The 27,690-nt window shown below is 45.4% G+C and overlaps 1 protein-coding gene across 10 annotated transcripts in view; it reads left to right on the top strand.

Moving 5' to 3' along the window:
- LOC132825972 (retinoic acid receptor RXR-alpha-A) overlaps positions 1 to 27,690 on the top strand; it is a 94,291-nt gene that overhangs the window by 40,288 nt on the left and 26,313 nt on the right. For 4 of the 10 annotated variants that reach the window (XM_060841666.1, XM_060841668.1, XM_060841673.1 and 1 more), the window contains exons 2-3: positions 7,415 to 7,520; positions 17,861 to 18,126. In XM_060841666.1, the coding sequence (XP_060697649.1) occupies positions 17,887 to 18,126 (240 nt within the window). In that variant the 5' untranslated portion in view covers positions 7,415 to 7,520; positions 17,861 to 17,886. Of the gene's footprint in view, positions 1 to 7,414; positions 7,521 to 14,173; positions 14,422 to 17,860; positions 18,127 to 27,690 lie in introns of all 10 variants that reach the window. The other 6 variants (XM_060841669.1, XM_060841672.1, XM_060841670.1 and 3 more) reach the window with 4 other exon arrangements.

Below are 27,690 nucleotides of genomic sequence, written 5' to 3'. Positions count from 1 at the left end.
GTGAAGCCTTCATACCCTGCAGCAAGATGTCCTTACTCTCGACCTCAAAGTTCGTTCTGGTAAAGCCCAACATGTCACTTGCCTGTTCAGTTACCTACTGGACCTACATGTGAGCAAAGTCAACCCTCCATCTGCACTTCCCAGTCTCTCACCTTTTCAGAAATATTCTCCTTTTCTGTTTTTTATACCAAAGTGGGTAACTTCATATATTCACATTATATTCCCTTTAGCATTTTGTTGCCCTTCACATACCTGTTTAAATTCCCCGAAAGACTCCTCACCCCCTCTTTACCACTGATATTCCCAGCCAGCTTAGGGTCATCATGATTTTGGAAACATGACAATAATGACCCACGTTGAAATCATTGATGTTGTGGCCATAGCACTGACCCCAGGGGTAGCCACTAGTATCAGCCTGCCAACCTGACAATGATCTGTTTCTCTGCTTTCTACCCACTATCCAGTTCTCAGTTGGTGCCAGTATATTCCCCCAATCCCATGCATTGTAATTTATTTACTAACTTTCCATTTGAGCCTTATCAAAAACCTATGAATGTTCTCTTACATCCCATCTGCTGGTTGCCTTTGCCTGTTACAAATAACATTAAAAAAATCTCTTAGCAAGTTTGTCAAACAGGATTTCCCTTTTTTAATCCATGTTGATTCTGTCCAGTTTAACTAATTTTTTCTAAATGATAAATTATCACATCCTATATAACAGATTTTAACATTTCCCTTCTGATCTCAACCTAACACCTCTATCTCCCTGTTCTTTTGTAGTGGGATTACAGTGACTACTTTCCAATTTGCAGGAACCTTTACAGAATCAATAGTTTTGAATATAACCACCAATACTTCCACAGTCTCTGTTGTCACCTCTTTGATCACTCTGGGATGGAGCTCATTGGGTCCAGGGAATTTGTCAGCCTTTAATCTAGTTAACCTTTGAAGTGCTACCTTTTTCTACGGATAAACCTGATGAATTAAAAGGAATAAGTATGTTCTCCACTAAGTTTCCAAATGTTTTTGAGAGATTTTCTGTATCTTCCTCCATGAAGATAGACATAAGATAACTGTTTAGTTTCTCTGCTGTTTCTGTGTTCACCGCAGTAATTTCTGTTGTATCTCACCTGAAGGGGCCCGCTTCTGTCATAGCTAATTTTTCTTTTCATATACCTAAAGAAGCTTTGATAATTTTCCTTGGCTTTTGTTAGCTTGCATTAATATTCTCCTTGTTTTTTAATCAGATTTTTGGACTTTACTGTGTTGTGAATTGTTTCTTCAACCTTGTCTCTTGATCTGGCATTCTCATTATTCACTTCTTTGATTATATCCATAACTCATTGCTGACCAGAGTTGATTCACCTTTGCTTTTGCATGTTTGTGCCCCAGAGGAATCGACATCTGTTGTAGAGTGTGAAGTATTTCTTCAAGTACTGGCCATTGCCTGCCAACCATCAAATCTTTCACCTTCCCAATCTGCCGTAGTAAGGTTCCCCTTTACGTTCAGAATTTCATTTCTGCACATTTCAGACCTTGGTTTCAGAATTAAAACTTAGTGCAATATTCTACTGTGTTGTAGTTACTATTTGCCAAAGGCTTGTTTTGAGAAGTTTGTTTATTAGCCTGCTGTCATTACAAAACACTAAATCCATAAAGCCTGGTCCTTTTCTGGCTCCGAAACATAATGCTCCAGAAATCTACCTTGTGCACACTCCAGGAATTCATCCTCCACAATGGGAGTGCTAATTTGGTTAACCGAGTTTAAGTGTAAACTGCAGTTGACCATTATTATTGAATGACGCTGTTTATATTCTCTCTGAGTATTCACCCTGTACTTTGCCCAACATTACTACAGTCTGATGGCCTGTCAACAACTCCTATTAATGTTTGCTGCCCTTTGCTGTTCCTTAGCTCTATCCAAACTGATCTAAAATTTTGATTCTATTAGATTTAAGCAATTAGCAGATCTCGTCCCTTGTTAAGTGTTATTAATTAATTAGATTTTAGATTCCCTACAGTGTGGAAACAGGCCCTTTGGCCCAACAAGTCCACACTGACCCTCTGAAGAGCAACCCACCCAGACCCATTCCCTTGCATTTACCCCTGACAAAGGCATCTAACACTACAGGCAATTTAGCATGGCCAATTCACCTAACCGGCACATCTTTGGACTGTGGGAGGAAACCGGAGCACCCAGAGGAAACCCACGCAGACACGGGGAGAATGTACAAACTCCACACAGACAGTTGCCTGAGGCAGGAATCGAACCTGGGTCCCTGGCACTGTGAGACAGCAGTGCTAACCACTGAGCCACCATACCGCCCCAAGTCTGCCACATTTTCCTTTCTGCCTATCTCTCTTCTAAATGCCATTTAACCATATTTCTCTGATGACAATTAATTTATATCCATTTATCTCAATTTGTGCATTTGATTAACCAACCTTTTTTATGAACCTTACCTTCAGAGTGCCGGGCACACTGCATTTTGAACATTGTTCTCTATTCTGTTCATTATTCTCTGATCCTATTTGATGTTTGGCTGTGTTTTGTCTGCCCTCTGGTTTTGATTTCGATTTTTCTACTGCCTTTTAGCCATACTTCTTTCAAATTCATACCTCCCTTTGCTTATCTGGTTTAAACCTTCCGTACCAGCACTAATGAGTCTCCATGTGAGGATGTTAGATGTGGTTCTGCTAAAATGTAATCCATATATTTTGTCCTGGTCCTACCTGCCTTAGAAATCTGTCCCCTTTCCTCCTGCACCAGTTTCCCAGCCACATGTTCACCTGCTACTTCACCTGTTTCAATGCTCACCAGTATGTGGGTTTGGAAGTAATCCTGACATTACTGCTTTGGAGTTCCTACATTTCAGTCTTTTTCTAGTTTCCTGAAATCTGCTCTTAGGATGTCATCCTCCTTTCTACCCAAGTTATTGTTACCATCGTAGACCATGACCTCTGGTCGCTCACCTATCTCCAGCAGCTCCGTGACATCCTTGAACCTCGTGTAAAAGACACAACATACACATCTTCAACCACAGAAATGTCTATCTATTCCTCAAACCTAACAAGTTTCCCATCCATGATAGGTATTCTGCATGCAAACAAAGCTCTTCACTGTACTTAGGTACACATGACAATAAATCAAATCAATCTCTTTCTCTTCCCCTCCTATTTCAGAGCTGCCTGTGGTGCCAAAATGTGGCTCCAAACCCTTGCCAATATTAAACCAGAAAACTGACGAGTGAATGGGACTGCTGTACTATCTGCCAGCTTCTCTTGTACTGCCTGGCAGTCTTCCATTCTTTCTGCCTGCATTCTCCTAGCCTGCTGTCTGAGTATGCTAACCTTCTAGTTTGCAGCCTTACAGATACGCCATTGTGCCTTCAGCTGCTGTTTTAAGCTTCAAACCTCTGAGCTCCAGTTGCAGCAGCCAGCTACACTTCCTGCATGTCAGGTTTTCTTGGTTACTAGTAGAGTTCACGACTTTCCACTTGCAACGGGACACATTCTACACGACTAAGCTGCCCTGCCATGCCTTAATTTTACTCCTGTTAACTTTATTTTACTTTGGTTTATTTATTAATATTATTTTACTTGTCCTTAAATTAATAAACCTTACTATTATTAAGAAAATGTTACTAGTACTAATAAATCTCTCCTGCTCACTCAGACTAGCTTGTGCCTGTTCTTGAGCTTGCTGTCATGTTCACGCGGGCTCTCTCTCTCTCTCTCTCTTTCGCACTCTCTCTCTCTTTCGCACTCTCTCTCACATGCACACTCCTTCGCCACATCCCCCACCAACTCTTTGTCTTTCCTGCACTCTGTCCTTTCATATGACTCACAGTTCGTCTCACTTGTGTCTCATTGTAGAGTCACCTCAACGGTTGAAAGTGATGTCAGAGAGATCGCTTCAGAATGTTTGGTTCTGAATCCAGGAACTACAGAAAGAACTGAAGATTATTTTAATTTCCTTGTAAAACTACTCTTTTGAAAGTGAGCGTGCTCCTGTCAGCTCTGTTTTCATTCATTCATAACTGGGGGAACCTGCCGCACATGCTCCCAGAAGCACCTTCACTTGTAGTCTGCATGCTTTCACGCTGTGCGGTGGGTGGCTGTACCAGCTGAAACCCAATCACTGTGCCAGGCTGCTGCCTGCAGTGCCGGAGCAGTCAGCAAAGGATTTATTAGTTAATTAAATTGAGGGGTTTCGATAGAACAAGTCTGAAGAAGTGGTTTCCTCTGTAAATCAGATCAGCAACCATAGGTCAGAGATGCCAAGTAATTGACAAAAGAACCACAGGGAAGTGAGAACTTGTTTTTGCTCAGTGCTGAGGTCTAAAAAGCACTACCTGAAAGGTTGCTACTATGAAGTGTCAATTACACGTGTACTTGAACTCCACTCTTCAGCGGAAAAAGCCAGAGACTAATGAGACTAATTTAAACTGCCCTCACTGAACAATGTAGACATAATTTTTGTCTGCTCTGTATGATTCTGTGACGGTCTTTTTCATTTTCGGTTGGTTCAGCAGATGATAGCCTAGAAATGCGAAAACTGGGGTAGTCAGAGTCCCACCTACCGTCAATCACTGGGAGAGGGGCAGTGTGAGGGGGCACTCGCTGGTTAGTATGAACCCCAGTGAGGGTCAGTGTGTGTGGGAGCTGTACCCCAGTGAGAGTTAGTGTATGTGGGAGCTGTACCCCAGTGAGAGTCAGTGTGTGTGGGAGCTGTACCCCAGTGAGAGTCAGTGTGTGTGGGACTGTACCCCAGTGAGAGTCAGTGTGTGTGGGAGCTGTACCCCAGTGGGAGTCAGTGTGTGTGTGGGAGCTGTACCCCAGTGAGGGTCAGTGTGTGTGGGAGCTGTACCCCAGTGAGAGTCAGTGTGTGTGGGACTGTACCCCAGTGAGAGTCTGTGTGTGTGGGAGCTGTACCCCAGTGGGAGTCAGTGTGTGTGTGGGAGCTGTACCCCAGTGAGGGTCAGTGTGTGTGGGAGCTGTACCCCAGTGAGAGTCAGTGTGTGTGGGAGCTGTACCCCAGTGAGAGTCAGTGTGTGTGGGAGCTGTACCCCAGTGAGAGTCAGTGTGTGTGGGAGCTGTACCCCAGTGAGGGTCAGTGTGTGTGGGAGCTGTACCCCAGTGAGAGTCAGTGTGTGTGGGACTGTACCCCAGTGAGAATCAGTATGTGTGGGAGCTGTACCCCAGTGAGAGTCAGTGTGTGTGGGACCGTACCCCAGTGAGAGTCAGTGTGTGTGGGACTGTACCCCAGTGACAATCAGTATGTGTTGGAGCTGTACCCTAGTGAGGATCAGTGTCAATCACAAATTATTCAAGGCTGAGTTGGATAAGGAGTCAGCCTCACCAGCATCCTATCCTCTGAGAGGAGGAATTTCTTTCCAACTCCATCTCAGAGCCTTAGAGCTTGACAGCCCAGAGAAATGCCCTTTAGTTGATTGACACAGCCTCAATCAAAAGAATCAGCTGCAAACCTCACTGCTTCGTCCTCAAGGGCAGTGAGGGAGAGAGAGTTCACATCCTCCAAATTTCTATCAGGAAAGAGTTTGCCTTTTTTTCCAACAAATTCACATTATAGTCCATCAGCTGTGTTCTGGTCCATTCACTCAGCCTGTCCTAAGTCTGCTTGATGCCTTTTTACATCCTTGTCATGCCTTATGTTGCCACTTCGTTTGGTGTCAGTCTTACAATTGGTTTCCACATCCACATACTTGGCACAGATTGTGAACAATTCTGGCTGTAGCACCGCTCCTTGAAGCATCCCACTGGAAACAAACTGCTTTCCTCAGACTGACATTATCGTACCTGCGTTCTACCTCCTGTCTATTAGCAAATTCTCCGTCCATGCTCATACATTGCCCCCAGTTGCATGTTTTTGAATTGTATTTACTAACCTCCTGTGTGGAACCTTATCCAAAGCCTTTTGTGATCCAAATCTATCACGTCCACGGGTTCTGCTTTGTTTGTGGTCCAAGTAACATCATCATTGTGGTGGACGAAGTGAATGTGAGGTGGGGGTTTGGTTGTGGTTGTAGGGTGAGTGTCTGAGCTATGTTTGCCTCTGACCTTGCTGGTATACCTCTTGGGGCCTGGGCTTCGAGCTTTGCTGGATCGATGAGGTGAATGTCTGCCTGAAGCTGGAACAGCTGCTGAGACTCAGTCTGGTTCCAGCCTCCATGGCCATTTGCATTGCTGACAGCTCAGACCCACCTGGGTGGCCAACAGAAAGGGTGAGACTGTGACACTGGGGCCTACAGTTCAACTAGGGAGAGGGTGTGCTGTGCTTTTGGACAGTATCATAGGAACAAGAGGAAGCCATTCACCACCTTGAACCTACTTGGGGGCGGCATGGTGGCTCAGTGCCTGTGGACACTGAATGTGAGACTTATTGTGGGTTAGTGGTGCTGGAAGATCACAGCAGTTCAGGCAGTATCCAAGGAGCAGTAAAATTAACGTTTTGGGCAAAAGCCCTTCAGGAATACAGGCAGAGAGCCTGAAGGGTGGAGAGATAAATGAGAGGAGGTTGGAGAGGAAGTAGCATGTGAGGCTTATTGTGCCCACTCAGCAGTCTCAGTGTAAAAGGCTGCTAGGGTTGTTATGAGCAAGATTGCTGCCTCCTAATTTATCACCTGATTAGATCTGCTTTTAGCAAGCGGTATGTGGAGACAATAGTAATTATATTTGTCATAAAGTTGGAATGGATGTTCTGAAGTTCCAGAATGGGGTGTTTTTAAATATGATTTTGGAGACTACACAGGTTCAGCTGTGAGTGTGTGAGGCAGCAGCTGAACAGTGAGAGGAGCTTGGTCTATTGGTGAAAGGCATCAGATGGTGTGGTATAACCTGTTTGGCGTGTTTTCACTTCCCTAACCATCTCTGTTCACTGGATGCCTGATGGAAGCTGTTATTCTTGTCCCAGAAACTGCACTCAGTGCCATGAGGTAATGCAGTGCTTGTTATTCCCTGTGATTCAGAGAACTGGGATAATATTCCAGAGGACATACGTTCTTGGCCAGTATATGTTCGTAAATTTATTTTTAAAATGCAGCGAAAAAGGTTATGACATAGCCTCAGAATTGTGTGTTTAGATAGCTTGTTTGACAGAGTAAAACCTCCCACAGCATTGCACAAGAATGTTTGCAAACTGATTTGCCAGCCAAGTTGCAGATGGGGCTGATCACCTAGCTTTTGGTCAAAGAGATTGATTTTAACAAACGAGAAGGTTTAAGAAGGAAATTGGAGAGCTCGGGCCAGGCAGCTGAAGGCATGGCCAGCTATGAAGATATGATTAAAAACAGGGTTTTGCAAGAGGCCAGAATTAGGGGGGAGTGCCGCTAGAGCTGCAGGAAGTTAGAGGGCGAATTGAAAATAAGCAGATTTTATTTTTATTTATTCATAGGACGAGTGTCTCTGGTTGGCCCAGCTTTTGTTGTCACCCCTAATTGCCAAGAGGACAGTTAAGAATCAACCGCATTGCTGTGGATCTGGAGTTACATGTAGAGCAGGTAAGGACAGCAAGTTTCCTTCCCTGAAGGGTCGGAGTGAATCAGAAGGGTTTTTATGACAATTAACAGCAGTTACATGGTTGCCATTAGATCAGCTTTTCTGTAATTGAATTCAAGCCTCACCGTTTGCCACAGGATTCAAACCTATGTTCCCAGAACATTAGCATTGAGTACTGGATTACGACACCATCTACTGCCTTTGGGCATATTAAAATGCAGTCGGCCCTTAACTGTGGGGAGTGAAGGGGATTTGAGGAGAGTTAAGGCACAGTCAGCAGGGCTTAGCAAGGGCAGGGGATGCGATCCCAGCAGGAGCATTTCAGAAAAGTCAAATCTGGACGTAACAAGGATCTGTTTGAGGACTTCAGCAGGAATTCCTGATGAAGGACTTTTGCCTGAAACGTTGACTCTCCTGCTCCTCGGGTGCTGCCTGACTGGCTGTGCTTTCCCAGAACCACACTCTTTGACTCCGATCTCCAGCATCTGCAGTCCTCACTTTCTCCTGATTGGTGAATTAGCTGATCTTCGGGCCAGCAATGATACCATGGTCGTGAATAGTTCAGTTTGGTCTCAGACAGATGCCTGGGCAAAGGATGGCATCTGTCAATGGAGAATGTAGAATGTCATGTAAAGCAAATTTCTGCTTATCTTGTACTAGATGTCATCACTGGAATGTGGTCATCAATGCTAAAACCAGTCTTTGTGGCCTTTCCTAACTTGAACCAGAAGTGCCTCCCCTGAGATCCCTAGCAGCGTTCCCTCTAATTTTCTTTATGGCTGCATGGGCCTCCCAGGTCTGTGTATTCTAGTGGTTTCTGGAACGGGAAATCATTGCAAAGATTGGTGTGCCGATGCTGATCGCTGCGCAGTGTATCTTGCAAAAGCTGTGTAAATGCAGTTTTGATGAACATTAGTCCCCAGCATCACCGATTCCTGCAATAGTGCTGAAGATTTGTACCCCAGAACTAACTACTCCCCTAGATCATCTGTTCTAGTACAGTTCGAACGTAAGCATCTACCTGACATTGTGGGAAATTGCCCAAGTTTGCCCCCTCCATGAAGAGCAGGCAAAATATGCCTTGGCCAATTGCTGCCCAATATCAGTCTCCTCTCGATTATCAGTAATGTGGTGGAAGGTCTCTCAGCTGTGCTACCAAGTGGTACTTTGTCATCAACAATCTGCTGTCTGCCAGGGCCACTGAGCTCCTGACCACATTACAGCCTTGCTACAAATGTTGACAAAGGAGTTGAACCCAAGAGATGAGATGAGAGTAAATGCCTTTTACATCAAGGCAGATTTGACTGAGTGTGGCACACAGGATCAAAACTGGAGTCAATGTGGACCACCGGGAAAACCCTTTGCTGGTTGGAGAAGATGGTTGTGGTTGTTGAAGGTCGGTCAGCTCCACTTCAAAATATTATCAACAGCAGTCCCTCAGGGCAGTGTCCCAGGCCCGAAATATCATCTTCAATGATCTTTCCTCCTTTATGGGGATGTTTGCACAATGTTCAGCACCATTCGCAACTTCTTAGATACTAAAACAGTCTCTGTCCAAATTCAGCAAGACCTGGACAGTGACCAGGCTTGCAAATGGTAATTAAGGCGGAAGTGGGTCCTGCAGATGCTGGAGATTAGACTCAAGACTAGACTCGTGCTGGAAAAGCACAGCAGGTCAGGCAGCATCTGAGGAGCAGGAAAATCGACATTTCGGGCAAAAGCCCTTCATCAGGAATGAAGAAGTGGTAAATAATAGTAGTGCCAAGCAAATATCAAGCCCTTCCTGATGAAGGGCTTTTGCCTGAAATGGTGATTTTCCTGTGTCTTGGATGCTGCCTGACCTGCTGTGCTTTTCCAGCACCACTCTAATCTAGGCTCTGGTTTCCAGCATCTGCAGCCCTTGTTTTTACCTTGTATCAAGCAATGACCATCTCCAGCAAGAGAGAATCTAACCATCACCCCATGACATTCAGCGGCAGTACCATCACTGAGTCCCCCACCGACAACATCCTGGAGATTACCATTGACCAGAAACTGAACTGGAATTGCTGTAATAGCACTGTGGCTACCTGAGCAGGTTGGAAGCTGGGAGTCTTGTGGTGAGTAACTCCATTCCTGTTCCCTCATAGCCTGTTCATCATCTAAAAGACACAGTCAGGAGTGTGATGGAAGACTCCCAATTTGCCTGGAAGAGTACAGCTCCGACAAGGTACTCAACACCATCCAGGACAAAGCAGCCCTCTTGATAGGTCCCTCATCTCGCATCTTCAACATTCAATCTCTCCACCCAAATGCAGTCACAGCACCGTGTACGTTTCCATGATACACTTCAATAACTCATCAATAACTGCTGAGATAGAAACTTCCAAAGCCACAACCACCACCACCTGGAAAGACAAGGGCAGAATGTGTATGGGAAGCCTACAGTCTGCGAATCTTATCGGAATCACACACCATCCTGCCATGGGACCTTCTCACCCTTCCATGCTGTCTGTGTCAAAATCCCACCGGAGTATGGGCTTGGCTATACCACATGAACTGCAGTGGTTCAAGAAAACAGCTTCATACTGCCACCTTGTTCAGTTAGGGAGAGGCAAGAAACTCTGGCCTAATCCAATCATGTGAATAATTAAAAATGACCAGACTCTACTGGCTTGCTCAGTCAGTTCTGAAGGCAGTTAGAGTCAGTCACATCAGTGCCAGACTGGGGTCACATGACAGACAGACTTAGTCAGGACATTCACAGTAGGAGCAGGATAGGACCATTGGCCCCTCAAACCTGCTCTGTAATAAGATAATTCAATAAGATTGTATTGGTCTGTCTGCTTTAAATTGCCATTCGCATTTCACCCTGATTAATCTTTGGTTCTTCTACTTTGTAAGAATCTCCCTATAATGGCCTTAAAGATATTTGATGGTTTAAAATCTGATTGAAGATTTGTAGCTCGGGTATCCGTTGTTGTGGTTCTGCTCGCCGAGCTGGAAGTTTTTGCTGCAAACGTTTCGTTCCCTGGCTAGGGAACATCATCAGTGCTGTTGGAGCCTCGTGTGAAGCGCTGCTTTGATGTTTCTTCCGGTATTTCTACAGAACAAACCAATATAAATACTGGAAGAAACATCAAAGCAGCGCTTCACACGAGGCTCCAACAGCACTGATGATGTTCCCTAGCCAGGGAACGAAACGTTTGCAGCAAAAACTTCCAGCTCGGCGAGCAGAACCACAACGATATTTGATGGTCCTGCTTCCACCACCTTTGAAGTCAAGTGTTCCAGAGTGTCTCAACCCTCTCAGAAAAATCTCTTACCTCATTTTTGTTTGAAAAGGGTCACTCCTAATTATAAAAGTGTGTCCTAGTTTATCCCCTCCAGACTGATCTCAAAACTCTGTAACCTTGGACTTGGCTCTGTCCTCAAACTGGACCCTGAGCCACAGACTGCAATCAGTGAAGATAGACAACAGCATGCCCTGCATGATAACACTCAACACTGGAGTCCCCCAAGGATACGTCCTCAGCCCCCTGCTATAACCAAGACTGTGTTGCCAAATTCTGAACAAATGGTATCGATAAATCTGCTGATGATGCAACTGTGGTAGGATGGATATCTGACAATGACTAGTTAAAACACAGAAGGGAGATAGAGGGTGACGTGATGCATTGAGAACAACCACTCTCTCAATGTTGGAAACACTAAAGAACTGATCACTGACCTTTAGTTAGAAAGGAGGCGAACACGCCCCCAGCTACATCAACAGCACTGAGGTTGAGATGGTGAAGGTGGTCAACTTCCTCAAAGAGATCATAACCGACAGTCTGTGCTGGTCTTCCCATGTAGTTACAATGGTCAAGAGTGCCTCTTCTTCCTCAGGCAGCTTAGGGAATTTGGCACATCCATAAGGACCCTCACCAGCTTCTGCAGGTGCACCAATGAAAGCGTACTAGGAGAAAGTGAGGACTGCAGATGCTGGAAATTAGAGTTGAGAATATGGTGCTGGAAAAGCACAGTAGGTCAGGCAGCATCCGAGGAGCAGGAAAATCAACATTTCGGGCAAGAGCCCTTCATCAGGAATTGAAAGCATGCTGTCCAGTGCATAATGGCCTGGTACATGAACTGCTTTGTCCAGGATCATAGGAAGCTACAGAGAGTGGTGTGCACAGCCCAGACCATCAGGGAAGCAAACCTCCCATCTGTGGACTCCGTTTACATGGCTCACTTCCATGGAAAGGCTGCCAACATCATCAAAGACCCTTCGCAGCCTAGTAATGATCTCCTACAATCTCCTCTGTAAAGCAGAAGGTACAGAATCTAGAACAGATGTACCAGCAGGGAGAGAGACAGCTTCTTCCCAGCTGTTATTAGACGATTGAATAGACTCATAATGCTGATCTTGCAAACGTTTCTCTCTCTTGTACGCCCTATGCAATGGGACCTGTATTCCTCTGTCTAAATTGTTTGTTTGATCTGTGCATCCTTGTTTGTTATCAGCTCGTAAACAAAACTTTTTGCTGGACTTCGATACATGTGATGATAAATAAATAAATCAATAGTTCTGGACTGACCCACAAGATGAAAGCCAAAGGTTGCCCATCTTTGGGAGGCCGTTTAGGATGTTATGCAGTTCCCTGAGGGAAGTGAAGCTATGTGATTGCATACACAGAGGACTGTAGAAGCTGGGTCATTCACATTGTCTTGTGATAGATCTACTTCTAATCAGGATGTTGAAGGTTATGGGGAAAATGCAGGAATGTGGAGTTGAAGACAATCAGATCAACCATAATCGTATTTTAATGGCAGTACAGACTCAATGGACTGAATGGCCTACTTCTCCTGTTATGTCTTATGGTATTTTGCCCTGTCTGAGGGAGTGTTGCATTGTTGGAGACTCAGTGCTGAGGGAGCACTGCACTGTCAGAGGGTCAGCACTGAGGAAGTGGACACTGTCGGAGGGTCAGCGCTGAGGGAGTGCCGTGTTGTCGGAGGGTCAGCGCTGAGGGAGTACCGTGTTGTCGGAGGGTCAGCGCTGAGGGAGTGCCGTGTTGTCGGAGGGTCAGCGCTGAGGGAGAGTTCTGCCATTTGAAACACGCCATCTTTTGATGGGAGAGGACGAGCAGCTGTGGTGTCTCCCTGGTGACCTGATTGGTAATTATTTCTTAACCAAAAGAGCAAATTATAATTGGCTTGTTGAATACTTTGTTGGGGTCTTGCGCACACCTTATTTGTGGTGTTTTCTATGGTACAATAATGACAACACTTTAAAGCACTAACATGATTGATGGTGATGTGCTTTGGGACACGGCATGTTTGTGAAAAGAGCTTCAGGAATAAGAGCCCTTCTGACCGACAGTGTTCAAGATGAGCAGTGGTTCCTTTCTAACGAGGCTGGGAGGTCGAGAGTCTTGAGCTGAACTGGAGAGCTGTGAACTCTTGACCTGGCACCAGGGACTGAATAAACCGGGGTGGGGGTGGTGTTAATATGTGCGAGGGGTGAGTTCAGGCTCTCCTCTGCTCGACGGTTATGGGATATTGCAGTGAAACAAGCCTTGTTCAGAATCTGTATTTGGCTTACGGTGAAGCTTGACAGGAGAGTACGCAGCCGAAACCCGGAGAGCTGGGTAAGCAGTCAGTCTGCCAGAGCCCAGCTCCGAGTTGGAAGGCTGTTACCTTCATGTCTCAATCTGCAACCTTCATTCCCCTCCCTTCCCTTCTCTCACCATCCTCTCCCCTCCCCCTCTCTCCATCACCCCTTCTCTTGTTCCCTTGCTTTTCTCCTGTCCTACCCTCCCCCTCGCCTACCCTGCCACACCCTCTTTCCCTCATCTCCTCTGGCAGTTGACGAAACTTTGCATAGCTGCCAGACTGCAATTGAAATGACAGGCCACATTTATTCAAATGATCTGTGGTTATTCTGATTCGTTCCACATTGAACTTTCTGATCATGAAGTTTTGCATTAAAAATATTGTTACAAATGTAATTATCTAATTAAGCAGGGTCCATAGAGCATCCGATGCAGGTTTTTGACGTCTCTACTAATTGTGTTGAAGTTATCCTGTTCACACTTCAGGCAGTAAACAAGGGACAGGATTCCAGGCAGAGCTTCCACACACTGCCAGGGCAGCCACTGTGCTCTGATGTTGGCTGTTCCCCTCACGGGCTGAGAAGTTCCATTTTACCAGAGTACCTGATCCAAGGGCAGCCTTGATCAAAAGTTTAACTTGTGAAGCTTTTGCCTTAAGCATACTTATAACACCTAGAATGTATCGAGCACCTTTCATGATGTGAAATGCCCCAAGGTACTTCCTGGTGTGAACACCAGATGGTAGATAATTAAAACCAGAGGTTGAGATGGAGCTAGATTTGGAGAAATGTAGGTGTTTTCAGTGAGTTGACAAGTTGGAGGGGATTGCAGTATGAGGGCAGGTAATACATATTTAAAATGTATTAATTCAGGGGATGTGAGTGTCATTGGGTGGGAGAAGATGGTGTCAATCTGCCTCCTTTAAGTACTGCAGGTCATGTGCTGGACGTTCATCGCAGTTCTTGCCCCAGTGCCAGTGAAACAACAGTGATATATATTCTAAGTCAGAATGGTGAGTGGTTTGGAGGGGAACTTGCAGGTTGTGATGTTTCCATGTATCTGTTGTCCCTGTTCTTCAGGTGATACGGATGTGGAACTGAAAGGTGCTGTCTGAGGAGCTTTGGTGAATCTCTGCTATAAATCTTGCAGCTGGTACACAGTTGCCAATGAGCATTGGTGGTGGAAGTGGTGCCAATCAAGTTGGCTGCTTTGTCCCGGATAACGTTGAGCATTGTTTGAGCTGTACTAATCCAGGCACCTGGAGAATACTCCATCACACTCTTGACATGTGCCTTGTAGCTGGTGGACAGGCTTTGGGAATCAGCAGGTGAGTTACCCACGACAGACTCTCCCAACCTCTGCATGTAGTATTTATGGTTGAATGAGTTCAATTTTTGTCAGTAATAACTTGGTGTATTGATAGTGGAGAATACAATGAGGATAATGCCTTTCAACATCAAGGGACAATTGTTAATTTTTTTTTCTCTTGTAGCAATAAATATGAAATTGTGTTCCTGGTTTTCATGGTTACTTCATGAGCTCACCCCTCCCTATCTGCATAGCCTCATGCAGCTCTAGAAGATTCCCCATTTTCTGTGCTTCTCCAATTCTGACCTGTTGAGAATACTGTACCCAGTTTAGTCACTGCACTCTTGAAGCTGTGACTTCAGCTGCTGAGAGCCTGAACTTTAGAATTATTCATTCAACCCCCTCTGCCTCTGTTTAGATGCTCAGCATCAGTTTGTATCTGAGAACAATTCTGAGGGGAACCAGGGGTATGAAGCTGCTGGATGTTAAAGATGTTATTGTAAGCACAAGATGTTTTTGTTGATTCAATTTTGAGCTTGGTTGTGATGCTTCATAAAGTTCAATAGCTTGGAAACTTATTGGATGCCATCATAACTGGTTCCTGATATTGAGGACAGAATGCATTGTTGTTTGTGGAGTCTGTAGTTACAGCTAATTTCAGAACAAAATGTAAATGTTTCATCTGAAGTCTGTACTTAGATTCAAAACATTCCCTTCAGCAAGCTCTGTGATTGAGCTGGAGAGGAAGGCAGTAAACACTAACCTTCTGAAATAAAATGCAGCCGCCTTACCCTGGAACTGCTCCACACTGACAGACATACTGAGGATGACCACCTCTGTGTCTGTTTCCTATCCCACCACATTTGCTACTTCAATGTTTATTGGCATCTGGTCTGATCTCGAGGCACTGAGCCAGTTATTAAATGTTAGTTTTGCAGTTTTCATCACCACTCCCAGATGGGCTTGAAGATTACTTGGATAATGCAGGATTTGAGGAGATGCCTTTAGGCTTGTCGAGAATCTATCGAACTCATCAGAACCTGAATTGTTGGCTTCCCTCAAGACTTTAATCTTCATGTCACCTGTCAGCTGTGGATGTGCAGAGCAGAGGACGGCAGGTTTTACAAAGCTCCTCTTGTCGTCTTGCTTTATACTGGGAAGGATTAGGCTGGGTTGGGCTTTCTCACTTGAAACTCAGTGGCAGCTTTCTGAGGGCTGGCGGGGCAGTAGTATTCCGGCACAGTCAGTTGATTTGACAGTTTTGTTGGACATGTTTCCCCACCTCCCCTCACCTAACCCCCCCACCCTTATTCCCGGTGGTCCTGTGCTGCCGGCACTGCCAAGTTTATGTCAACACTTGCTCTCTTGTTTCCTTGCTGATAGCTGGTATCGTTGGCGGTTAGGGAGCCTGTCTGGAGCTCTGCAATCTGATATTCCCAGCCTCTCTGCTGGAGGTTACTGTAATCTCCTCAAACGGATTGTTTTGTGGCACATTGAACACTTCAAAATAGGCAGAAAAATTCCGTCGGATATTCTGGCCCAGGCTGCAATGTGTGGAATCTAATGCCTGTCTGACATATGAAATTGGAGACAAAAGTAAATTTCAGTTTTCTTATTGTGCAGAAAGATTCACCCGTTATTGTTGCTTCGTCATAGGCATCTAGAGCATCAAATGGGAACAAAATGGGTTACTGGGAGAGTCTGAACTGGGAGAGCATTGGGCAGCTGTAACCAAGTTAGAGGGTATTGTGAGATCAGTGATTGAATGTTGTTGATAATCATCCTGTTTCCCCCTACATAGTTTCATGAACGTGAGCACTTCTGTGTGTGTTGGGGTGGGGGTGCAACCGTGTAGCCAGGTGGACTTAGGGGGCTGTATCAGGAGAACAGGTCTTTGTGTGAGGGGAGAAAGTGAGGACTGCAGATGCTGGAGATCAGAGTCGAGAGTGAGGTGTTGGAAAAGCACAGCAGGTCAGGCAGTACCCAAGGAGCAGGCGAAAGCCCTTCATCAGGAACCTGCTCCTCGGATGCTGCCTGACTTGTGTGTTTCCAGCACCACACTCTTGACTTTGTGTGAGGGAGATGGTAACTGCTGCTGGTCGGTCAACATGGCCTTTCATTTGCCTGGTTTGTGATTGCATTGACTTCCTGCTCTTCAATGAGGTTGCTGTAAATCAGCCATTTAAATATGAAATAGATAAATAGCAGGAGGAAGCCATTCAAACAGCAAGGCTAGAGAGTGTTTCAGAAAGTTTAAGGCTGAGTTTCAGCATCAGATCCACTCTCAACCTGACTCTTTTAGCCACTGATTCCCCCTCAGACCAGAAATCAAGCAATCTCAGCCATGAATAATATCCTCCATAATAACTGTATTTATGAAGTAAAGTTAAAATTTCCATGTATCAAATGCCAATAATGCACATAGCAAACACCCACAGAGACATGTAGAGATCGCCTGTTGTAATGTTATTGATAAAGGCTACAGTGAAAACCTCCCTGCAGCTGAAAATGCGGTTCAAAAATATCAGTGTAGTCCCGTGCCTGTATTGTCCCAGTGACGGTGTAGCCCCGTGCCTGTACTGACCCAGTGACGGTGTAGCCCCGTGCCCGTACTGTCCCAGTGACGGTGTAGCCCCGTGCCCGTACTGTCCCACTGACGGTGTAGCCCCGTGCCCATACTGACCCAGTGACGGTGTAGCCCCGTGCCTGTACTGACCCAGTGACGGTGTAGCCCCGTGCCCGTACTGACCCAGTGACGGTGTAGCCCCGTGCCCGTACTGTCCCAGTGACGGTGTAGCCCCGTGCCCGTACTGTCCCAGTGACGGTGTAGCCCCGTGCCCGTACTGTCCCAGTGACGGTGTAGCCCCGTGCCCGTACTGACCCAGTGACGGTGTAGCCCCGTGCCCGTACTGACCCAGTGACGGTGTAGCACTGTGCTCGTACTGACCCAGTGACAGTATTCACTCACAGAGTTTATATATACTGTATGAGCGTGTATGGTCTGTCCCACACCTGTTGTTATGCCATTGATGTCCTCTTGTTCTGCAATGTTGTGCTACACTATATGCATGTCATCCTGTTCCTGAGAATTCTGAGTTTGACAAACAAGTCCCTTCATTTGAATGCTGGGTTTCTGAACAGATTTAAACCATCCTGCAATCCCATTGCTGTGCTCATTTCTGTGTCACTCACTCTTAAAGGGCCATTGTCTGCACTTGTTCAGGCTTGGCTGTAATGTTTTTGACAGTTGGATATCCTGACACAACTGTGTAGTCTGTAGCTCCCAAATTATGAGGTAGTGTTATCTTTTAATATATCTTGTCCTTTTTTTGATAGATAGGATGTTGATCAGTATCTCAGTGTGACTCCATCCTGTAGTAATGGATATTGAACTGGATAACAAAGATAATGTTATGCTTTAGTTCAGCAGTTTAAAATTTGACTTCTTCTTTTCTCAGACTCTGATTCCTGAGCGAGTGTTTCAATGAATTGTGATTCAGACGGAGCAGCGATGAATGCACCTTCTCTTCACCCCCAGATGATGGGCTCTGGGGTTAGCCCCACCATCAGTTCCCCTGGACAGCTACATTCACCAATAAGCACTTTGAACTCTCCAGTGAATGGACTGAGCTCTCCCTTCTCAGTTATCAGCTCACCACTGGGACCTCACACAATATCCATCCCTTCATCTCACAGTATGGGCTACGGAGGGCAGAGTCCGCAGGTATGTCTGTGAACAACTTCCTTCCTCAGTGTCCAGCCAGTGGAGGTATAACTCGTTATTAGAATAACTTCATTTGCAATGCTTCTACTTGAGGGACTGAGTACCATAATGGTATTGCCAAAACAGCTAGAGGAGGTGTTGAACTGATTTGAATGCTGCCTGAAAGCAAGTAAATACTCACTTACAATGGGAATTAGGGAAGGGATTGTGGCTGCTCCTTGTTCTCAGGCTGGAAAACACTGAAGCTGATTGTGGTCGTTCCCTCCTCTCCATGCTCAAGGTGTGAGCAGGACGGTGGGGGACATTGCCAATGTGCCTGTGCTGGCACTTTACAGAGGAGTAGTAGTCGTTGCAAGCGTGGGATATTTTTTGTTTTAAGTCTTGCACAGTGTTTTGCTGTAAATCACCAGAACTCAGTAACTGGATGGAAATTAGAAACTCCATCTTTGTAAAGGTTTTGCTAATTTAAAAACCAAAACCAAGTTTTGTAACATCATGACAATATGATGGTGAAACAGTGAACAAGATGTACGTGTTGAGAAAGTCCTGAGAGGACTCTTCTGACTGGGTATGAGTACATGAAACGAACATTACACCCTTGCCAGATGTAGCTGCAAGTGTGTCATTTCAAAGTCTGTGAGAAGATTTGTAGCTCGGGTGCTCATTGTTGTGGTTCTGTTCGCCGAGCTGGGAATTTGTGTTGCAGGCATTTCGTCCCCTGTCTCGGTGACATCCTCAGTGTTTGGGAGCCTCCTGTGAAGCGCTTCTGTGATCTTTCCTCCGGCATTTGTAGTGGTTTGAATCTGATCACAGATTCACAAGAGGCTCCCAAACACTGAGGATGTCACCTAGACAGGGGACGAAATGCCTGCAACACAAATTCCCAGCTCGGCGAACAGAACCACAACAGTGTGTCATTTCCTGATCCAAAAGTACCATGGTCTATTTCATTTAACATGGTCTCCGAACATGCAGGGAATACTTGGCAGAGGCGCCTCCTATCTGAGGTTACACCCTCCTCCCTGGTTCCAGCCGAACTTCCTCCTCCCTGCAGCAATGGTTGCTGCCATATCATGGTAATGAGAAGAGTCAGACTTCCATATATACATAATTGACGGGGGGTGGGAGGGCGCGGGGGGAAGCCAGTATTTGGCCCAATATAACACCCTGGTGCAGTACTAGTGGGGACAGGTCTGTTGCTGAATAACACTGGGGCACAGTACTAATGGGGACTGGACTGTCACTGTATAATACCAGTGGGGTACAGTACTGGTGATGACATGTCTGTCACCGTGACAGTGGGGTACAAGTGGGTCAGGTCTGTCACTATAACACTGGGGTACAGTAGTGGTGTGGACAGTCTATCATTGTCTAACACTGGGGTACAATACTGATGGGAGAAAGTGAGGACTGCAGATGCTGGAGATCAGAGCTGAAAACGTGTTGCTGGAAAAGCGCAGCAGGTCAGGCAGCATCCAAGGAGCAGGAGAATCGACGTTTCGGGCATGAGCCCTTCTTCAGTACTGGTGGGGACGGGTCTGTCGCTGTATAACACTGGGACACAGTACTGAAGGGGACATTTCTGTTACTGTATAACACTGGGGTACAGTATTGGTAGGGACAGGTCTGTCAGTGTAAAACTCTACGATACTATACTGGTGGGTACAGGTCTGTCACTGTGTAACACTGGTACAGTACTGGTGAGGACAGGTCTGTCAATGTGTAACATTGGGGTACAATACTGGTGGGGACAGATCTGTCACTGTATAACACTGGGGTACAGTACTGATAGGGACAGGTCTGTCACTGTGTAACACTGGCGTATAGTACTGGTAGGGACAGGTCTGTCACTATAACACTGGGGTACAGTACTGGTGGTGACAGGTCTGTCACTGTATAACACTGGGGTGCAGTACTGGAGGGGACAGATCTGTCATTGTGTAACACTGGGGAACAGTACTGGTGGGGACAGGTCTGTCACTGTGTAACACTGGGGTACAGTACTGGTAGGGACAGGTCTGTCAGTGTGTAACACGGGTATAGTAGTGGTGGGGACAGGTCTGTCACTGTGTAACACTGGGGTACAGTACTGGTGGGGACAGGTCTGTCAGTGTGTAACACTGGGGTATAGTAGTGGTGGGGACAGGTCTGTCACTGTGTAACACTGGGGTTCAGTACTGGTGGGGACAGGTCTGTCAGTGTGTAACACTGGGGTATAGTAGTGGTGGGGACAGGTCTGTCACTGTGTAACACTGGGGAACAGTACTGGTGGGGACAGGTCTGTCAGTGTGTAACACTGGGGTACAGTACTGGTGGGGACAGGTCTGTCAGTGTGTAACACTGGGGTATAGTAGTGGTGGGGACAGGAATGTCCTGTATTAACCCTTGGTTACAGTACTGTATTCCAGTGTTGTACAGTGCCAGCTCCTATTTTCTGTATTTCTGCTGTGCCATGATAGCCTTTAATTACCAGTGCCAGTCTTCCTTTTTGGCAGTGTGAGAGACACCGTGAGTACAGGGCAGTATATATTCTGTTTAGCAGATGATTTACCATTTAGAGGACAATGGTCTGTGATAATTGGCAGAGTTCGGGAATGCCTGTGAAGAGATTTCTCAGCCAGTGAGTTACTGTGATCTGGAACGCGCTGCCTTAAAGGACTGCAGAGGCAGTAACAATATGATCTTTCAAAAGGTAATTTAATATATACTTTCACTGGAAATATTTACACAGTTGTGCACATATAAGGTGATTGTTCTTTCCAAGAGGTGTTGCAGACATGATGGGCCAAATGGCTTCCTCTTCTAGAAGATTGTATGTGATAGGATGCTGTCTCGTTGAGACAAGGTCATTGTATTTATATTTAGTCTAACCCACCCTGAATTCTTGACTAACTCAGTGATTTCCTCTACACTCTGAATATTTTGTTGCCCTCTCGATGACATTCCCCAGCTGATGGATTCTTTTGTTTTGTTTTGCATGTTCTACTGAACTGCTTAAACTCTTTTATTTAGTTTAATTTTTGAACACATTGACACTGTGAGGTGAATGTATGTTAAAGCCAGTGACACAAACATATCTGATAGATCCTCATGATGGTTTTGGACTGCGTACATCTCTGTGAGATTGAATTTTTTTTATATCTTAACTTGTTCAAACAATATGGAAATAATTGTGTTGCTCGTGGTTTGTTGCTCTCTGATCATCTCTAGACAGCTGAAGACAAAGTGTTGCCTGGCCTCATTGCCTGAGCTGAGGAGAGTGGGTGCCCTCAGTATCTTCACTGACCCAAGCTGCAGTGACGGTGTGCCCAGGTGTCTGGTTGCAATAGGCAACCTTCTGTAAGTTTTAGAGTGGTCTGTTCCTATACTCGAATTTGTAGAAACTCTGCAGCTCCCCTCCCCCTGTGCCTAAACAGGCAAGTTAGGAATGCTGCGTCTGGGGAAATATGGACAAGAAACTGTTCCTTTCTCCTCCCCTGTTATTGCCTCAGTCCCTGGGCTCTCAAACTGTTACATTCAGAATGGCAGTCAGAAGGCTATGTGTGGAAGCTTGCATAAGGTCAGCAGGATAAACACAGATTGGTGCTTGTGCCAAGAACACCATTCACTGTGGCTGATTCAGACAGCTCCCTTATGGATTTCATTAGCTGCCTTCCTGTATGCCTGCGAGGTAGGAGCCTGTACTTGCATGGGCCTCCTGCTAATCATCAGGAAGATGAATTGGCTGGCGTCACCCAGTGTCTCCTCCCAGGCAGGCCTGGCCTAAACTTCCTGTTTCTTGGTGAGTTTATTGCCTGCAGGTGTTGCTTACTTGCTGCTCAATCCCAGCACTCAAAACTGTGTGCACTGCGTTTACTGGTGTCTGCAATGCCACCGTGCTCACTGTCCTCAGTAACTTAGAGAGTTTGCAGGAGATTGAGTAAATTTCAGTACTTTTTTGCCTTTATTCACCCAAACATCTGAACTCTGAAAGTATCTGTAGGGAGAAAGAAGAGTAAATGTTTCGAGTTAGTGTTAATTTTGTTTCTCTCTCTATACATGCTGCTAGACCTGCTGAGTTTCTCCAGTAATTTGTGTTTTTGTTTGATGTTTAGCATCTGCTGTTCTTTGTTTTATGTCATTGTACCTTCAAAGTATGAATTTTAGCAATAAACGAATACTGAGTGTTTGCTTGAATTCCCTTGGAGCTGTGGAGTGTTTTTCTAGTTCCAGAAGATATAACTGAATATAATTCTCAGCCTCCGGCTCCAGGAGCAATGAGCAGTTCTGGAACTGTCTGAAAAGCCTGACTTACTTTCTAAAATACTGATAGAATACATAGGAGGCAGATCTGATCCTGTATAAAACGGGGTACAGTACTGGTGGGGACAGGTCTCTCACTGTATAACACTGGGGTACAGTACTGGTGGGGACAGGTCTGTCAGTGTATAACACTGGGGTACAGTACTGGTGGGGACAGGTCTGTCAGTGTATAACACTGGGGTACAGTACTGGTGGGGACAGGTCTGTCAGTGTATAACACTGGGGTACAGTACTGGTGGGGACAGGTCTCTCACTGTATAACACTGGGGTACAGTACTGGTATTCCTGATGAAGGGCTTATGCTCGAAACGTCGAATTCTCTATTCCTGAGATGCTGCCTGGCCTGCTGTGCTTTGACCAGCAACACATTTGCAGCTGTGATCTCCAGCATCTGCAGACCTCATTTTTTACTTACAGTACTGGTAGGGACAGGTCTGTCGTTGTATAACGCTGGGGGACGGGTCTGTCGTCGTATAACGCTGGGGGACAGTACCGGTGGGGACAGGTCTGTCGTTGTATAACGCTGGGGGAACAGTCCTGGTGGGGACAGTCTAAGCTTGTGCTGTATCTGTCCTGTCGCTTTGCAGTGTGATCCTGCTCTGTGACTATCTCAGGCTGAGTCATGTTCTCTGACTTTACCTCACCTGTAATCCATGGGAAAACTAATTTGCTATTTCTTGATGTGCATCAGATTACAATCTACCTTGCAAGATCACCACCACAGCCCTGTAATGGTTTCAAAAATGTGGCTGTTGATGAATTGAATTTATTGTCACGTGTACCGAGGCACAGTGATAAGCTTTGATCTGCTTGTTCACACCACCTATTTCCCAGGCATTTCTCTTTCATTTGCTGGCACATGTCAACACAATATCTGATAAGGCGCAAAGCACATCTGACTCAGTCGGTTAGTGTAGATTGGTGAGGGTATCACATGAAGTAGATCATTCTGCTCCTCAAACCTGCTCCACTATTCAGTACAACCATGGCTGATCTAGTCATGTTTCACTTCCACAATCCCATCCATCCCCAACCATCCCAAAACAGGCCATTCAGTCCCGCGAGGCTGTTGTGCCATTAAATGAGATTATATCTGAACTGGGGCTTAATGCGATATTCCTGCCTTTGGCCATATCCCTTAATACCTTTGCTTAACAAAAAGCTATCTGTCTCAGATTTCAAATTAACAACTAATGCAGCATTCGTGGCTCTCCCAGCCTTTGTGTAGAGAAGTGCTTCCTCACACTTCTCCTGAACTGTCTGGCCCTAATTCTCAGAATCTGCTCCCTGATTCTAGATTCGTCCACCAACAAAAATAGTTTATCTGTTTTTCCTGTTAATACCTTGAAGACTTTGATCAGATCACTCCTTAACATCCTAAATTCTCAAGAAAACTGACCTAATTTGTATAATCTCTCCTCACAAATCAACCCTTGAATTCCAGGTATCATATACTACCGTCTCCCACAGCTACATAGACTACACCTGCTCCCACCCTACCTTCTGTAAAAATGTCATCCCTTATTCCCAATTCCTCCGTCTCCACCGCATCTGTTCCCAAGATGACCAATTCCACCTCAGAAAGTCCCAGATGGCCTCCTTCCTTGATAACAACTTCCCTTCCCATATGGTTGACGATGGGAACCCCCCGGTCCTTACTTTCCACCTCACTAACCTCTGCATACAACACATCATCCTCCTCCAATTCCGCCATCTACAAATGGGCCCCGCTACCAGAGATATATTTCCCTCCCCACCCCTATCAGCGTTCTGAAAAGACCATTCCCCCCGCGACTCCCTCATCAGGTCCAAACCCCCCCCATCATCCCATGCCCCACACCTGGCACCTTTCCCTGCCACTGCAGGAAGTTGAAAATCTGCACCCATACAACTCCCCTCACCTCCGTCCAAGGCCCCAAGAGATCCTTCCACATCCGTCAGAAATTCACCTGCACCTCTCCCAATGTCATCTACTGCATCTTGCACCCGATGTGGTCTCTTCTACATCGGGGAGACTGGATGCCTTCTTGTGGATAGTTTCAGAGAACATCTCTGGGACACCTGCACCCACCAACCCCACTGCCCCGCGACGAACACTTCAACTCCCCCTCTCACTCGGTCAAGGACATGTAGGTCCTAGGCCACCTCCACTGCCAAACCGTTACTACGCAATGTCTGGAGGAGGAACGCCTCATATTCTGCCTTGGGAACCTGCAACCACCGGGATAAATGTGCACATTTCAACAGTTTCCTCATTTTCCCCTCCCTCCACGTTATCTCAGTCCCAAGTCTCCAACTTGGCACCGTCCTCCAGACATGTCCATCACTTCCCACCCCCAACCTATCACCACCTCCCTCACCTTCATCCACCTATCATTTTCTCAGCTACCTCCCTCCACATCCCGCCCCCTCCCAATTATCTCTCAGACCCCCAGCCCACAAGCCTCATTCCTGATGAAGGGCTTATGCCCGAAACGTTGACTCTCCTGCTCCTTGACCTGCTGTGCTTTTCCAGCACCACACTCTCGACTCTGATCTCCAGCATCTGCAGTTTTCACTTTCTCCCATCATCTTGTAATCCTACGTTGGACTCCCTTCAAGGCCAATATGGCCATCCTGAGGTGTTACACTCTGATCTGCTCACAGTACTCCAAGTGAGGCCTGCGTCCTTGTACTCCAGTCCCCTTGACATAAGGACCAGCATTCTATTAGCTTTCTTCATGATTTTTCTGCACCTTTATTCAATGACTGTACCTTCTTAGGAAGAGAGAAACATTTCCCTTCATCTCAATTCTAAAAGGGTGACCCCTAATTTTATACCAATGTCCTCTGGTTCTGGACTGATCCCTAAGTAGAAACATCCTTCCCCTGTCCACCTTGTCAGGACCATTCAGGATGTGATACACTTCAATGACATCACCCCTCACTCTTCGAAACTCCAGTGGAAACAAACTCAGTCTGTCCAACCTTTCCTCATGTCATACTTATTCCAGCTATCAAAGTAGTAAATCTTTTTTCAACTTCTTCCAACCCACTTACATCCTTCCTTAAATGTGGAAGCTATAACTGCACATAGTATTTGCAATGTGGTCTCATCATGCCCTGTACAACCAAAACATCACATCCTTCTTTTATTTTCAGTTCCTCTTGTTATAAAGGCAAGCATCCCATTTCTCTTCTGAACTATATACCATACCTACAAAACAAATTCTTTATGACTAATACCCAAATCCCTCTGTATCTCAGAATTTCACAGTCTTTGTCCCTTTAGGTAATACTGTTTTTCGTTATTCCTGCCAAAGTAAATAACTTCACATTTTCCCACATTATACCCCAACTGCCAGATTTGGTGCACTCATTTAACTGATCCATATTTGTCAGAATCCCCGTTATGCTGCTTTTAAAACAAAGTTTCCTTCCAATATTTGTGTTGTGTGAATTCAGCCACCCTGCCTTTGCACTCCTCATGTTATTGATGTCATTGATGCCAGGGTACAGTATCCTGAATGAATTCATTTCTCTTAGCTTGCCAGTCGGAAAACATTGTGCCTAATCTCTTTTCTGTTCTCTGGTTTTCATGTGATCTTCTGTTTTGTTTTTACTCCTAACACTATGAGATGTTATTCTCCACAGTAAGCTTTGATGTGGCATCTTATCAAATGCCTTCTGGAAATCCAAGTATAGTGTGTATGCTGGCTTCCCGTACTCCACAGCGCATGTCCCTCATAGAGACATACAGCACGGAAACAGATTCTTCACTCCGACCAGCCCATGTTGCACATAATCCTGAACTAAACTAGTCCCACCTGCCTACTCCTGTTTCATATCCCTCCAAACCTTTCCTATTCATATACTTATCCAAATGTCTTTTAAATGTTGTAATTGTATCCATGTCCACCATTTCCTGAGGAAGGTCATTCCACACGCGAACCACCATCTATTTTGAACATTTGCCTCTCATTGAATTTTAAATCTCACCTTAAAAATGTGCCCTCTCGTCTTGAAATCCCCCATCCTAGGGAAAGGTCAACTCCCATTAACTCTGTATCTACCTCTTATTATTTTATAACCTTCTATCAGGTTACCTCTCCATCTCCTATACTCCAGTGGAAAATATCCCAGTCTGTCCAACCTTCCTTTATCAAACCTTACAAACTTGGAAACGTCCTGGTAACTTGCTTAAACGTGATTTCTGACTACGTTATGTTTTTCAAAGGACCCAGCTATAACCTCTTTAATAATCGATTCTTCCCCATTAAAGACATCAAGTTAACTAGCCGAGAGTTTCCTGTTTTCTGCCTTCCTTCCTCCTTGAACAGTGGGGCTAGGTTTGCTACTTCCTAGTCTGATGACTTTTCCTGAATCTAGGCAGTTTTGTACAATGGACACTAATTAATCTGTAATCTCATTCGCAGCTTCTCTCTGGTAAAGTCCATTTGGACCCGGAAACTTGTCAGCCCATAGTTCCATAAGATTTATAGCTACTAATGGAATCTTTTTGTCTCCTCTATAGTGAAGACAGAAGCAAAATATTTGTTTATTTCATCAGCAATTTCCTTAGTATCTACTATTAATACCCCCTTATCACTGTAGAGAATTCACTTAGTTTACTCTTCATTTTAAATTTCTATAAGATTCTAGCTAGCTTCCTCTCATGCTGTTCATTTCTTAGACCTGAATAACCTTTTACTCATTCTTTGCTGTTCTTTATACTCTGTTACCTTTGTGCAGTTAAATGCCTTTTCCTAATCTTGATGTTTTCTGTAACTCTTCAGTTAAACACATATCGTGAGTTCTCCCTTTAGACTTCCCCTTTATAATAGGGATGTACTTACAAATATTCTGAAACATTCCCTTAAATGTCTCCTACTGTGTATCTATGATGTATCCCCTAGCCTTGGTGCTTGTTCACTTCAGCTAACTCATCATGGCCACACAGCTGCCTTTAATTGTCTTTAAAATACTAGCCTTAGACAACATTTCTCCATTTAAATCTTTGAAATTTGCGTCACAGGTAGATATGGTTAAGAAGACATTTTGTATGCTTCCATTTGTTGCTCAGACCTTTGAGTACAGGAGTTGGGACATTGTGTTATAGTTGTATGGGACATTGGTGAGGCCACTTTTGGAGTGCAGTGTGCAGCTCTGGTCACCCTGCTATAGGAAGGTTATTATTAAATTGGAGAGGGTGCAGAAACTATTGACCAGGATGTTGGTAGGACTGGACGGCGTTGACTCCCCAGCTCCTGTGATGCTGTTTGG

Source organism: Hemiscyllium ocellatum, chromosome 21, assembly GCF_020745735.1.
Source record: "Hemiscyllium ocellatum isolate sHemOce1 chromosome 21, sHemOce1.pat.X.cur, whole genome shotgun sequence".
Taxonomy (NCBI): Eukaryota; Metazoa; Chordata; class Chondrichthyes; order Orectolobiformes; family Hemiscylliidae; genus Hemiscyllium; species Hemiscyllium ocellatum.
This window is presented reverse-complemented; position numbering and strand designations above follow the sequence as displayed.